Here is a 16,423-nt window from a genome sequence, read left to right on the forward strand (position 1 = left end):
GCAGAGGGAGAAACAGGCTCCATGCAGGGTCACGCTCTGGGCTGAAGGTGGCACTAAACTGCTGAGCTACCCAGGGATCCCCTTACCATTTTAATAAGTGTGAGAATAATTTTTGCCTAACAGGGTCAAGATTCCTGCTCCCATGGAACTCATAAGAAGAGGGTGACTGATGATAAATAGGACAGTAGGCTGAATATGATAAAAATGAGAGGGAGAGAGCTGCTATTTCAGTTGGGGTGATCAGAACCAGCTTCTGTGTGGAGACATTTATTGTTTCAGAGGATCCTGCCATGCAAAGATCTGGGAGGAAAGCATTGAGGTTAGAAGGCATAGCAAACACCAAAGCTCCCAGAGTGAACAGAATGTCATAAGCACACAGACAAGAAACAGGAGATCAAGTCAAGTTTAGACAAAGGTCAGTACACATAGAGAATTGCAGGCCATGGTAAGGAGGATGGGTTTTGTTCTAAATGGAATGGGAAACTACTTAAATGTTTCAAGCAGAGAAATGACATGTGACTTTCTTCCAAAAAAAAAAAAAAATCACTTTGGCTACAATGTGAAAATAGACTGTAGGCAGCAAGATTGAAGCAGAAAAGGGGTTGCCATAGTTTTCCAGGCAAAAAAGAGTAGGGTGGTTGGGATAAGGTGGTGATACTGGAAATGGAGAGGAGTGGTCAGAAGCTGTACATACTGGGAAGTAAGACATACAGATTTGTTGGAAGAGGGAGCAAAGAAAAGGAGGTGTCAAGACTTAATTGATAGGAGGCTGTACCATTTACTGGGCTGAGAAGTTTATTTAAAAAGAGATTTTCTTTCTGCTTCCTGGTATAACAGTATGCAGAGAAAGACACATGAAGAAGAAATGGCTAAGAAAGACAGCATTCATTCAACAAATATTAATGAATATCTATAAATATATAAGACTAAACTATACTTTATGAACATATGAATATGAAAATGTTATTTTTTTAAAAAAGACAATGTTAAACATAACATTCAAGAAAATGGTTAACTCTATGGTGGGGCATGGGGTTATACTGAGTTCTGGGTACACTGGTGTTCCAGTTACTACTATGACTCATAATCATCACACATCACATGTTATAAAATATTATTTTTTGGCATAAAATAATACATTAAATTTTTGTTCAATATTCTTGCCTGACAAACTAATCCTCACTGCAACATCTGGGAAGAATTTATTGACCAGTGAATCAGCGTAACCATCCCTGGTTCAATCAACCAAGAAATGGTAGGGTGGGGGAAGGGTAGGGGAATAATGTCACCAACTACAAGCTGATGTAAATATTGAATATTATTATGGAAGTGTAGCAAGTGTGAAGGGAACAGTTTTCAGGGAAGCCTAATTTCATTGGAGGCACTCAAGATTCAGAAATGTGGCATTTCAGGAGAGTCAGGAAAAGAGTGGTATTTTACGCAAAATCCTAAGTTGTTCAAACTTTCCTATTAAATAGGTATAAATACTAGTTACTTTGAAGGGTTGTTCTGAGAATCATAGGTTATAAAAACACTTAGTACATGGTAGGTACTTAATAAATGTTGCTTTTACTTTTCAAGTCCAGGTTTAAGGGATAATTAATAGTTTGTTCTGTTCAGGTTTGTACTCAGTTTGATGGATATGGTACCACTGTGCTTTAACTCACATAGGATAAAATGCAATTGAGAAGTACTGCATTTATCAAGCTTCTACTTTTATGGCCATTGAAGTGGGCCCATGTAACTCATGTCCTCTTGTGACAAAGTACAATGTTTTTAAGGCCAGGGCATCATAATAGGCCCTGAGAAACAGATCAGTAATGCTTTTCTCAAGTGCAATTTTTCTCCTCATGTCACACTGGTGCTGCTATCAACGGTTATTGAGTACTGGGGAGAAAAAGATGTAGCACTCACCATAAAGCATAAAGAATCAAATGGAACAGACTATGAATTCAATATTGAATAAGACGGGAATCTATTATCAAAGTTCTCAACAAAATCATGTATATAAAGATTCTCAAAAGCACAGTAGTTGACTCAGTATGTTATGTGGAAACAGGAACTCTTATCTAAAGGTAAGATGAAAGCTGAAGGACAGTATTATATTTAGAATTATAAAAGCAGGCAGACTATGAAATTAATTTTACTGGAATGTAGTATCTTTAAAATCAGAAGATACAAAATAATATTGGTCAAAAAATTTTTGACCCATCAATTAATTCTTTGCCTCCTCTTCCCACTGATTGTGTCTTGTTTCCTAGCAATGGCACCAGCTGTTGCTAGCTGATAGCTCAGCTTTGGGATTTCTACATTTTTGTATTTAATAATACAGATTGCATTGGTATAAGGAGATTAATATGATTATTTTAGAAACATCAGATGCTGTATTTCTGATAAGGAATGTTTGAAAGACAATAATAAAGATGCAGAGGAAGAGTCTAAATTCAATGATTGAAATTTACTTTTCTAATTATATAACCCCACAAAACAAACAAATGAAGTGATATTTCTATTAGAGATAAATGTATTTTATTTAATCCGGTTTCAAATGATAGTAAATGTTTATATAGCTCCTGGGTGCCTGGGTGACTCAGTTGGTTAAGAGTCTGCCTAATGCTCGGCCTTGGGATCTAATCCCCGTCAGGCTCCCCATTGAGCAGGGAGCCTGCTTCTCCCTCTGCCTCTGCCTCCCTGCGCCCCCCGTCTCATGAGTAAATAAAATCTTTAAAAAAATTTTATAGCTCTTACTATATGCAACACACTGTTCTAAATGCTTTATGCATGATAACCATGTTTACCCTCAAACACAAACACACAAAAAAGCCCTGAAGTGCTATTAATATTACCATCCCATTGTGCAAATGAAAAAAGTGAGGCACAGAGGGAATAAGTAATGTTCCAAGTAGCATGCCAGTTAGGCAGTGGCAGAGCTGAGATCTGAGCTCAGGAAGTCTGTCTTTAAAGGTTACATTAACAACTTTATAAGACTCCCTCTCAAGTCTGTTCTAATATGCAATTGTTGAATATAGTTCATAGTAGGTCACAATCAAAATCATTTAACTATAAATGCAAATGTGTGTAAAATTGAAGTCTTGTATTTTAAAGGCTAAATTCTAGCAATTCAATTTTTTGACAATTTTAATATGTTTAGTTTGCATTACTTAAACTATAAGGGAAATATGAGTATGTATTAAGTCCAATAACTTTAGTCCAATACTCCAAAACCTTGGAGAACAATCCAATGTTTACAAACACATACACTGCCAAGGATGCATTTAAAAAGATATCAGAGCAATTTTTTTTTGTCCTAATGATTAAGAACTGCTACATTAGTTGGTGTGCCTTAGGGATGCTAAACATTCTGCTCTTACCAGACAGTTCCACATGACAAAAAATTGTCTTACCCCAAATGCCAATAATGTCACATTGAGAAAGCCTGAACTGTTGAATATTTCATTGTAAATTAGGTTTACATTTTCCAGAGTGAGCTTGCTCAGGTTTTGAAAAAGCTAGCACTGAAGAAATTATTAAAAGATAGATTTACATCAAGATATTTGTAATATGCAAGAATAAAGACCATTAAAAAGGACTCTTGAATTCATTTAGTAGGAATATTAGATTCTTCCAATTTTCTTTGACTTGGAAAGTAGCTGGAGTGAGCTGGCCCATTGAGTTTATTCACTCTGCATTCTAACAGAATGTTTCTGAAGTTAAAATCTCCATCATGGCTTGACTTTAATTCAAATTGAAATCACTATTATAATGCCCTTCATTCCTTAAGAATGTGTACCTGTGCTTATTGAAAGTCAGAGTGAACTGTCATAAATGCTGAATGATTTTAATTTGCACGGTCAGTTTATTTTACCACTGAAAAATAGGCAATGACAAGTGTGGCATGACTTAGTGGGAAAGCAAGAGACTTTTCAGTCAAACATATAGGGTTAAAAGCTGATTTTACCATTTTCTAAAAAAAAAAAAGTGGCTTAATTTCCCAGGCCTTTATTTCTTGCCTCTGAAAATAGAGATGCTATCACCTCCTGCTATAGCTAGTCCATAAAGCAAGAATAAGGATCAAATTTCAAATTCCTGGGGATCCCTGGGTGGCCCAGTGGTTTGGCGCCTGCCTTTGGCCCAGGGTGCGATCCTGGAGTCCCGGGATCGAGTCTCACGTCGGGCTCCCGGCATAGAGCCCACTTCTCCCTCCTCCTGTGTTTCTGATTCTTTCTCAATCTCTGTGTCTATCATGAATCAATCAATCAATCAATCTTTTAAAAAAATTCAAATTCCTTGTGAAAATGGTTCATGAATAATAACACAATATTAACAATACCGCCACTAATGATGTAATAGCAGAGCATTTGATTCTTTATTCCTAGTGATAGTAGAGGGAGAAAAGGAGAATTTTCATTGCTTTTTATTATTTCTCCTTAGTCATGACTCCTGAATATCTTTGGCAAAATCAAGGAAAGGAATATCATCTACATATTAATTAAGTAACCAAGTGAGAAAAGTTAATATGCTTTATCCTGTTTTATGATGTATCTAATGAGCTACATTAAACAATGATGGTGCTAAAGAAATGACAACTCTGTGATTGGGGGCATGCTAAGTTCCCTTCCAAGATCCTTCTCAAAGAAAGGTTGCACTGCCTGATGTGGGGAAAAAAAAGGCAGAAGAAAATTTATTAAATGTCCTTACTACCTACAGCCCATTCACAAGTCTTTCAAACAGGCAGAGTAACCTTCCTCTAGGGACTCAACTACCTTGATGTTAATACTCGGCTAAGGGCAAAAGACAATCTTAGCCTGATCCCCAGGATCCTGTAAGTCTACTTTAACATATAAAAATTCCTTTAGAAATTTCCTTTATCTCTAAACCCCCAAAATACATGCTAGTAATCATCCTCCAAGCATATGGCCCACCAATATACATTTGAAGGGTCTCATGACTAAGATTTTATTAGGTGGTAATAAATGACCTTTTCTCAACAATAGCTAGCCTCCTCAAGGTCCTGAGATCCTTGCTTCCAAAACTCCTTAGAGACCTACAATATCCCTAACCTCCTCCCACTTTGGAAGTATATACTGGGCCACTCCTCAAGACCTCAGTGCAGGTCTTTCTGCCCACAGGTCCTGTATCTGTGCTTTAATAAAACCACCGTTTTGCATCAAAGATGCCTCAAGAATTCTTTCTTGGCCATTGGTGTTGATCCTTAACAGCGTTTCCTACATCACTGCCCACTACACTACATACTCTCTTAACAGGTTGGTCTTATTCAGGTTTAGAACTCCTACAATGGCTGCCAATCATTTGGGATGTAGTAGGCATGCAAATATATGTGTTTATCAATTAATTATTTCTAAAAGGCCTTACTTAAGAAAAATTTCCAAATCTCTAAGTTAATGTAAATAGATTTCAGTTTCCAACCCCTCAAATCTCCAGTTTTATTCATGTGTTTGGATAAGTCCCTCACTATTTCAATTCCAATGTTATCTTAATGAAATTATAAAAATCTTTGTTTTGTGTCTCTATCTCAGGAAGCCCACATACATGCAACTTGGTTATCTTTTGTAACACTATCATTAATTTAATTTCCTTCAATACTCCTAAACTTTTCACAAGATAATATCCTTCCCATAATGAACGATCAAAATCTTGAGCTATTTTTGAGTTTTCAATGCTATCAAGTGCCAAATTGCATATGTTTTACATTGTAATAATACTATCTATGCATTCCTTTCCATCTCTGTTATCCTCCTTTAGGCTCTAATTACTTATATTTTAGACTATTATAATACTTTCTCAGTTTTTAAAATTACAATTTGGCAAATAATTACTGGGAACTTACTCTGAAAATATTTACTAAGTACTAGGGAATCCAAGAAATGATCTTTGCTCTCATGAAGAATATAATAGAAAAACAAATATAGGCAAAGGTCTGAATTTTATCCATTTTACACAACACACAGTAAAGCTAATCTTCATTTAAGCACAGCTTGGATGACGTCTCCCCACTGTTCAGAGGAAAGAGGGCAAACATCCTCAAATACAGCACTTTCCATACTCTGGCTCCAGCTGTATTGTTTTGTTATTCCTTCATTTCCTTATATGCAGTAGGAATGAATTCCAATAACCTGAATGGATGCTTCAACTTTCATCAAGTTTGTGTGCTGCTCTTTAAGTTTGTAATGTTAAAAATATCTTTTTTAAATAAAATTATAGGACATTATAGTGATGGCGACCTTACATTCTAAGCCCATTCTCTACACACATAGAAGTGATTTTCTTAGCTAGTGACAGAACTGGACATGGTGGGCTCTGGGTTTCAACACCAGAACTCTTACTATGATACCAGGTACTTCCACTGGTGGGGAAGGGAGATGAATCAGATGCTCTGTTTAAGTGTATGGGCCAACAGGTGTGACATTCAATGTCTTGATGCATTGTAAAGAACTAGAGAAGATTGCAGAGATTCCTCCAGCTACAAGCCCTAGGTACCAGTTCCCTTCCTCTCATATAGAATAATCACTTCAAAGGGGAATGGAATAAGAATGAGAGTCATATAAAATATATGAACGGGGCTCCTCAGGAAGTAATAAGAGAGGAAAGCTGTGAGGGGTCAGAACTTCAATCCAGTGTTGACTATAGGGTTAATTCCTGGGGTTAACCCTTTTTTCCTTTTTGGGGTATTTCTTCTCCACACCCAGGTATCCTTCTTTGTCCACAAAGTAGTAGTGATCTACTGCATACAAGATGGGTTTCATATTTCATATGCCTCGAAGGCATTAGGGGACCAAATCTAGTTTCCTTTTCTTTTATCTATAAAGCAAATAGTGTAGCCTCTCAGAACTTTCTAAAACATTTTTACGAAAGTGAAAAAGAAAACTGGGAAAAAGTAACTCTCATGGTGGTCACTTTCCCCAGTAAGGTTAGAATATCTACAGTAAATGGTGATTTTGATGACCAGAGGATTAGTATATATTTCAGAGAAAAACCCAGATTTGGGGTAATCTTCAAATTTTACCATAAAAATCAAAGTAAAGCTCAGGGGGTGGGGGTGGGGTGGGGATTGTCATTTTAAGGGAAAGAAGAGATGCTAGAACATCAGAATGTTACAGGCAATAGTATCCCTGAGGCCGATGACCTGGTGTGGTGGAAAAGGAGTAACACAGAGATACAAGTCTCCCCTCCCCTTCTCCTTTTCTTTTCATCATTGCAATCCCACCCATGCAGATCCTTTAGTAGATGGAACTTTGATTTAAGAAGAAGAGTGACACAAAGAAAAAAAGATGAAGAGTAACCATGGGTAAGAACACAGACCACATGATAATGTATGTAAGAAGAAAAAAGACAAAGGAAGACAAGAAAAAATGCAATCCAGAAACAATAAAAAAAGAAATCTCTGTTAAAGATGACACAATATGAAATATATAAACCCAAAGGACAACCCATGATGACACTAAGAACATGGAACCATGTAAAAAACTGCCTTGATTCTTGATTTTGCCTTGATTGTGGCCAGTTCTTCCATAGATAGTAAAGTCTTCATACCCTTAGATAGTCAAAATATTTCTGTGGCAAAATGTAAACAGAGTATTAGAAAAACAAGTTAGGCTTACATTTTGTCCATTAATGCCAGCCGGACCTGGATCTCCTTTTTCTCCTTGTTCACCCTAGAAAGAAACAATTTATACAATGAAAAATGTTATATTCTGAGAACCTTTACTAAGAAAAAAACAAGAGAGTTACCTTGTCGGGGCATTTATAACAATGTGATTACTTTGCTAATCCCCTGAAACATTTATTAAAAAAACAATTCTGAGTCCTAAAACCAAAGACAAGTTTAAAGGTTCAAAGAAAAGCTGTATAAAAATGATTAAAGGGTAGAAATAGAACAAGGATTATTTATTTTCTTCTATAAGCAACAAAGAACTTTCTGGAAGGCAATTTGGCAAAATATATCAAGAGTCTTAAATCTGTTCATTTAATTTGGCCCAGTAATTCTGCTTCTAAGAATGTATCCTAGGGAAATAATCAGACATGAAAAGTTTTAGGCACTAAATTGTAGAGTGGAATGCTATTTATAGCAGTAAGAAGGAGAAATATCCTAAATGTCCAATAAAAGGGAACTGATTAAATAAATTATAGTATTTAGATATAATGGACTATAATACAGCTGTTAAAATTATGTTTATGAATTTTACTTTATACTACAGGAAAATTCTTATGATATGAAAAGTATGATACAATTAAGGAACTGACAAATTTAATGAATTAATGTTAACAAATATCTATTTTATTAATTTAAAGTTATAAATGCTCAAAATGACCAATTGTTTATGATACATACCGATAGTGACATATATTTATGTCATTAATACCAATTGTTTATGATACATACCCATAGTGACATATATTTTTGATTATCATCTGAAATATGTATACTTTTATTGGCAAATTCTGCACATCTGTAGCATAATTCAAAACCAATTAAATACTTATTTACCTAACTATCTACCTACCTACTTGTCCACCAACTTATGTATCCACCTATGATGGGTCTTAGAAACAATACTGTAAGAAGACAAACCAGAACAATAGAAGTAATTAATCTATGGGTTCTGTGATTATTGGTGATTTTTTTCCTTCACTATATTCTTGTTTTTTAATTTTTTAAAACAAACATGTATTATCTGTATAATCAATAAAATGCTAAAAAATAAAATAATATATTATGCATATAAAGAACTCATCCAAGTTGCTAGGTCTGTCATATAACACAGTGTGTGTATATGTGGTAGTGTTTGTAGTAATCTCTGCTTTGTGTCACTAGGATCATTTTTATTCTCTTCTTTATTCTGTTGTTCCTTTCCCTTCATTTTTTTCTTGTAGTGAATACTATTATTTTATACATTAAAAAAAAGCCTAAGGGAAAGCAAGTATCTAACTTTATGAGAAAATACATTATTCACTCTAAGACTATATATTACTAGATCTAAGACTATGTATTCATCCAAGACTATGTATTATTATGATATTGAAATAATCTATGACTATGTATTATTATACTATTGAAAACACAGGATATGAAGCAAAAATAACTTAATAACTAGAACATAATATATATAATATGTAAGATAAATGAAAGTATATACAAACACATTGGAATAGGTTCAAGTTAAAATAAAGCTGAAAATTTTAAACTGAAAATGGAAGGGTGAGGAAATAGTCTAGATCTGTGCTGTTCAAGGTTGTAGCCACCAACCACATGTGACTATTTACCTTTAAATTAATTAAGATTAAATAAAATTTAAAACTCAGCTCTTCAGTTGTCCTAGTCACATTTAAGTGCTGAATGGTGCCTATACTATTGGACTGTGCAGATTGGAACACTTCTATGATTACAGAAAATTCCATTGAACAGTGCTATTCCAGAGGATGTTATATATGACAAAAAAGCAAAATGGGAATTAAGAGGATCAGAAATACACAGAAGAAAATATCATCTAGAAAGCAGAATAAGAAACAACATGGTGTCTTCATGATGACACAAAATGCATTCAGTACACATTAATAGCATGCATTGAAATTTCTGGCACATAGAGACAAGTATAATTCTATGGATATATCATCAACTTTCAGAATGTAACTAAAAATGAATATCATCTTTATTCAAAATTAATGGTTTACATAGGAGAAAAAAATAAGCAACTCTACATATTAAATTTTTTTTTTTTTATTTATGATAGTCACAGATAGAGAGAGAGAGAGAGGCAGAGACACAGGCAGAGGGAGAAGCAGGCTCCATGCACTGGGAGCCTGATGTGGGATTCGATCCCGGGTCTCCAGGATCGCGCCCTGGGCCAAAGGCAGGCGCCAAACCGCTGCGCCACCCAGGGATCCCGCAACTCTACATATTAAAGAGATAAATGCTTATAAAGAAATCTGCAAGCTTGACAGTGGTAATAAAAGTTAAGAATATGTATAGACAGAACAGAGTTGATCATCTGATGGGGTTTATGCTGCACAGGAAGAGGATAAGAGATGTAGCAGAAGGCTACGGAAGAAACATGCTGCTTCATGTGATCACTCCCAAAAGTCTGCAATGGATTTTTAAAAGTATAATTATATAAAAAAGCAAGTGCAGGTCACTGTGATCAAATAAGGCTCACAAAAACCAAGTTATTCACTCTACTATCATTGTTAACAAATCCAGTCATGTTTACTACGTGTTAAACATTGCTTTAAGCATCTTGTAATTCTGTGACAATCCAGGATAAGTATAGGACTATTACTCTCATTTTACAGATGAGGAAACTGAAGACAGAGAGGCTATATAAGTTGCTTGGGGTCACACAGCTACTGAGAGGCAGAACCTGCTTCAGCTCAGGCAACATGGCTCGAGGGTCTATGCTCTAAAACTCTAAAATGATTCAGCTCATTTGTTTTTGAAATAGTCCAGAGATGATTTAAAAATGCAGAGTATATCTGGATTTCTGCCAAGCAGGAGGCAAAGTCTCTTCCAGTGTTCCTCAGAAAAGGAAACAGAAACATGGCTTTGGCAATACTACTATTGGGGAATAGGTAACTGGGAGAAGAATAGTAACCAATGGATTTTTCCCTCTCCCTCATCTATTAAGGTCTCTTCATCTTGACATTATTGACAATTCTTTGTTATGAGGGCTATCCTGTATATTGTAGGATATTTAACCTCATCCCTGGCTTCTACTCAGTCTCTCTCTACCCTGTCTACCCTCAGTCCTGGCAAATAAAAACATCTCTAGATAGTGCCAATTTTCCATTGAAAGTAAAATTGCCTCCAGTTGAGGACCACTGATATATTACACACCATCATTATATATGCAACAGACTCATGATATGGAATGTTACAACAGACTGAAGCAATGTGCTGTAATAAACAACATGAACTTCACTAGGATTAAATGTGCAATCCTGCACTGAAGCTAATTCTGGATGGGTTAAAGAGCCCACTTAAAAATATTAAAGGAACAGAAAAAAATACAAGTGAACATAGCTCAGAGCTCATGATGAGTAAGGTGACTCTAAGTGTGAAACCAAAAGAAGAAATTGAGAATAGGAAAAACGTATTTGACAAAATATTAATTATAGACTGATAAGGCAAAAATATTATAAACTAAACTAAAAGGCAAATTACAAGATGGGAAAAAGTATTATGTGGTGGCTTAGTAGTTAACATCACTAAAATGCAAAGAGCTTTTATCATTTATAAGAAAAAGAATAATATCCAATTGGTAACTGAGCATAAATAAAGCAGGCCATTCATTACAAGGAATATAAAAGAAATGCTACTTGACGATTAATATTTTAACTGGTATCAATTCATCAGGTTATACGCTAGCACTAGGTGAGTTTAGGCCTAGAGAGCACTAGGCCTCTACATTGCAAATTCTACCATCCTCCAAAAAAACCAGTGGGAGTTGTATATGCAGACAGGAAAAAGAAAGAAATTCAAGAGTTGCATACTTAATAAGTCCCAAACAAAAGAACTTTGACAATAGTGACCAGCTGTTCTCTTCTTCTCCACTGAGTAGAATGTGCGTAAAAAGAAAACTACAGCATTAAAGACTTAAACTAGAATTAAAGAAAACTGATTTGACATCAGAGGTTGTTAGAAAGTAAATGCATTAGGATTGTTTCTCAGTGTTTGGATAATTTCAAAAGCAAAAAAGATTAAAAAACAAAGCCAAAAGAACATTTCTAGAAGTTTCTTTGAAAATACAATAAATCATTCTGGTCTGATGCAAACTTAAATGCAATCTCAAGCAAAGGAAAGAGGATAAATGGAAATTAGATTACATTTAAGATTTTTCTAATACCCATTCTTTGGTGAACCTAATTTCAGAATTATTCCAAAAGTTAATGTTCTTCCAAACAGAATTGTGTTTTGGTATTCAAAATACTACATTAGGTAACTAATGAAACCCTTTTATAGAGTTTGAATGAATCCACAATACAGGTAGATATTTCAATAGATACTATCAATAATATACTAGCTTCTGTAATATACATCTTATTATATGCCAGACTCTGTGCCAAGTGCTATACATAATAAGGGTTCATTTTAATTCTAGCAATAACCTTACAAATGGGTATTTTCATCCCCCTTTATTGATGATAAATCATCAACTCAGATGATATATGTGACTTTCACAGGGTCAAAGAACTCTTCTTATTATCTCAAATTATTTGTTCACTTTGATCTCATAGGGACTTGGTAAACCCTAATATATTAACTTTTTCTTTTATGAATTCTCCTTTTAGTGTTGTATCTAAGTTTACAAACACATTTAGTTATTTATAAATAGACAAATATAAATGGATAAATGTAAATGTTATAGATAATGTGAGAGATATGGATTAAAAAATTTTTACATGAATACCTAATTGTTTCAGGAGTTTTGTTGAAAAAAACTATATACTATCTGCTGAATTATTTTTGTATCTCTCTTGAAAATAAGTTATCATATATAGTAGGGTTATTTTTGGATTCTGTTCTTTTCCATTGGTCTATTTGTCTATCCTTTTGTGAACAGTAAACTTTCTTGTTAGTTTATGATAAATGTTGAAATCAGGCAATATTAGTCCTTCAGGTTTTGTTTGGTTGCTTGTTTTCAGAATTGCTTTGGCTTTACCAGGTCATTTGTACCTCTATATGACTTTAAGGGAAGGGAGAAGAAATGTGTGGGAAATATCAGAAAGGGAGACAGAACGTAAAGACTGCTAACTCTGGGAAACGAACTAGGGGTGGTGGAAGGGGAGGAGGGCGGGGGGTGGGAGTGATTGGGTGACGGGCACTGGGGGTTATTCTGTATGTTGGTAAATTGAACACCAATAAAAAAAATTAAAAAAAAAAAAGATCACATTTAATGTAATTTTCGGTATGGTGGATATCTGTGTAAAAATGAAAATTAACTTGGATAGATTTTAGACTCAAATGTAAAATGCAAAACTAAAAACTGTAGAACAAAGAAGAAATCCTTTGCGACATTGGGTTAGACAGAAATTTCTACTTTGTTATCTGGTTTCTAAGTCTCATATCTTTTTCATTCCTTTGTTCTTTCATTACTGCCTTCATTTTGTTCAAAAGACATTTTTACCGTACTATTTTAGTTTTCTGAATAGTCTTTAAGATTTTAAAAAAAAGTAATTGCTCTAGCATTTACAATATGCATTTTTAACTTATCACCACCTATTCCAATTAACGCTGACTTAATTTCAGTAGACTGTCAACTTTAGCTCCATTACCTTCCCCTTTCTGTGTACTACTGCTGTCATATACATTATATATGATGTGTATGTTACATCCCTTTGTTATAAACCTAATAGTACAGTGTTAAAGTTTTCCTTTAAAAATAGGCTTTTAAAGAAATTAAGAGAATATACTCTATATATTATATATCTATATGTGAATATCTATCAGCATTTTTTACATTGACCCATATATTTATAATTTCCAGGGCTTTTTGTTCCTTCCTATGGATATTTCAGCCTGAAAGACTTCATTTAAAAACTCATGTGGGTCATGTCTGCTAGCAAAGAACTCATTTTATTTTTTGTTATCTGGAAATATCTTTCTTTTTGCCTTCATATGTGAAAGATAGTTTCACTGGATATAGAGTTCTTAATTGACAATTTCTTTTTGAGTATGTCATTCTATTGCTTCTATTCTTCACTGTTTCTAAAGAGACATTAGCCATTGTTCTTATTGTGATTCCGTGCACATGATGAAATGTTTTTCTCCTGATGCTTCAAAATTTACTATTTCCTTTGATTTTCAGCAGTTTGGCTAGATGTGGTTCTCTTTATGTTTATCCTATCTGGGATGAATATACTAATATTTTTTCATCAAATTTGGGAAGTGTTTGGCTGGTGTTTATCTCTCTCCCCTCCTGCTGGGACTCACATAAACTGGCTTCCTTAGGATCACTACTGTGTCTGGATAGCATAGTCATCATCCAGTGGTTTGGATAGAAGTTATGTTCTAGCACTTCAAATGGATAGGACTTCTAACCTTTTCTGATCAATCTGTAGGTAGGTTGGAGAGAACATTTATTCTTATAGTCTTTCTCATCTTTTTTTTTATTTTTCTTTTTGCTGGGATTGTTTAGGTTTCTCCTATATATGTGTATAGTTTACCAGTTATCCTTCTATCCTATATATATATATTTTATGCTATATATATGTGACATATATAATACTAATATATATATGTATTATATGTAAGTGCAAACTTTTAACAAAATAAGTTTTAGTGTAGAAACTATCTGATTTGTGTTATTCTCTGGTCTATTGGTATGAAAGTAAATCTACCTGATACAGATTAGAAACAATTTAAACATTTCTTTTGTAAATGATAAAGGTTTAAATGTTTCACATACATTTATGATATAGTGAGTTTTTCAATACTTTAAATCATTAAAATGCTTTGTTTTCTATTACTGTTAAGAATCAATAAGTTAAGGAATATCATTTTAAGCAAAGCCCCTTTGCATAAATGTTGTAAATTTGAAAATTTTAAAAATATGTATATAGTATACTACTAATCACATATATAGATTAACTAAAGAAAACAGTTATAAAACAGGCCTTTTCTAAATAAAAAATCCTTTTGTAACTTAAAGGATATCCGTGATTAAGATTTATTATTGTACTATATCTCACAATACATATCAATTTAATGTTTTGTTGTTATTGATAAGATGATGACACAGAAGTGCCATGTTTATGGATTATGTTTCTGGAAGCTAAATATAGGCTAAGAAACATGATAGATTTTCAAAAACCTTCAAGCCAGAGCATAAGGTTCTAACTGTGATCTAGTGAACAGAATCTGGTGCTTGGAAACAGGAGGCTTGAGTCTAATCACACATCTGTCTCTATAGCTGTGTGAATCTTTGCCATTACTGACCTCTTGAATTTTTAACTGATAAAAGCAAATAACTTCTAAACCTATCTAATTAGTATTATTACACTGCTAGAGATAAAATAATTTATATGTAAGGTGCATTTACCCAGGTTCTTTTAAAATCAGACTCCATAAGGCCATTAAGATGAACAGAGATAAAGGCTGAGACAACTTTGTGTTGAGAGAAATGCCTCTGCTTTTAAAGTCTCAAAGAGATTGTCTTGATAAATGAATTTATGTCACAAATTGTTCAAAATTCTTTTATCTAAATGGATTAGAATCAAGATTACTCACCTAATTGCATTTGTGACATAAACCTAATTAAGTTATCTCTCCAAGGGTGAGAAAAAACTTAATCTAGTAAAATAACTTCTACAGAATCAGCTTATATCAATTTCCTTTAGCAACTAAAAATGCAGATAAATAATTATAGAATATAAATTTAATGCGGTTCAATTTTCATATATGAAGAGCATATCCTCTTTTAAGAAATATTCTCACTGATGTGTCACAAACCATTTCCAAGATCTTGTTAATCTTCCATTACTTAGAATAATTTTAGGTGCAAAAATGTTAGTATAATTAAAGAATTTAGAAGATCCTTGGAGCTCAAAATAACCAACAAATGATCTTATCTTTGATTTGCTAACTAACTGATGGGATAATCCTTGTTAAACAAACAGACGATTTTATATAAGTTCATTCAAGTCATCCACTATTAAGTTTTCCTAGTCTTGTCTACCAACTTAGCTACTTGCTAACAGGAAAGCCACTCAATTGATATTCATACAGAGTCTAGAATTCAAGACTCTTTTGTAGAAGGTGAAACCTTTAAGAATTGCTAAGGTAGTGCCAGAACTTCCAAGCTTCACAGAAATTGATTTTGCGTTACAGGGACAAAGGAGACATTCAAAGAACTGTTGTCATGAGTTCTATAGATACTAACAGTCAACTAATGTATCCATTGAAATGTTTTCAATGTATCATGTTGGCAAGATGGTAACCTGTAGCCTATCCTTTTCCACTTTGCTTAAAATTGTGGTCACTACATTAGGAATGACAAATAAGACATAAGGTATTTTCAGATTAGTTGAGGGGAGAAAGAGGTGGAGGGAGAATACCTGATTTGCTTTTTCCTCATTCTTATTTTTAAAATTTTGTTATTTTTTATTTAAGTTTCTATCTTAATTCCAGTATAGTTAACATATAGTGTAATATTAGTTTCAAGGGTATAATATAGTGACAACACTTCCATACATCATTATGACAAGAGCCCTCCTTAATTCCCATCACCTATTTCAACCCATCACTCCCCCACACCCTCACTCTGGCAACCATCAGTTTGTTCTCTATAATTACTCTTTCTTGCTTTCTCTTTCTTTCTTATTTTCCCCCCTTTGCTTGTTTAAATTAAATTACACATATGAGTGTAATCAAGTGGTACTGGATGGACCTAGAGAATATAATAATGCTAAG

At 33.9% G+C, this 16,423-nt stretch overlaps 1 protein-coding gene across 2 annotated transcripts in view; it reads right to left on the bottom strand.

Annotated features, from left to right (window-relative positions):
- Nucleotides 1-16,423, bottom strand: part of COL19A1 (collagen type XIX alpha 1 chain) — a 311,746-nt gene that overhangs the window by 179,899 nt on the left and 115,424 nt on the right. For both annotated transcript variants that reach the window (XM_077903490.1, XM_077903489.1), the window contains exon 13: nucleotides 7,620-7,673. In XM_077903490.1, coding sequence (XP_077759616.1) covers nucleotides 7,620-7,673 — 54 coding nt within the window. The remainder of the gene's footprint in view (nucleotides 1-7,619; nucleotides 7,674-16,423) is intronic.

This window comes from Canis aureus, chromosome 7 (genome assembly GCF_053574225.1).
Source record: "Canis aureus isolate CA01 chromosome 7, VMU_Caureus_v.1.0, whole genome shotgun sequence".
Taxonomy (NCBI): domain Eukaryota; kingdom Metazoa; phylum Chordata; class Mammalia; order Carnivora; family Canidae; genus Canis; species Canis aureus.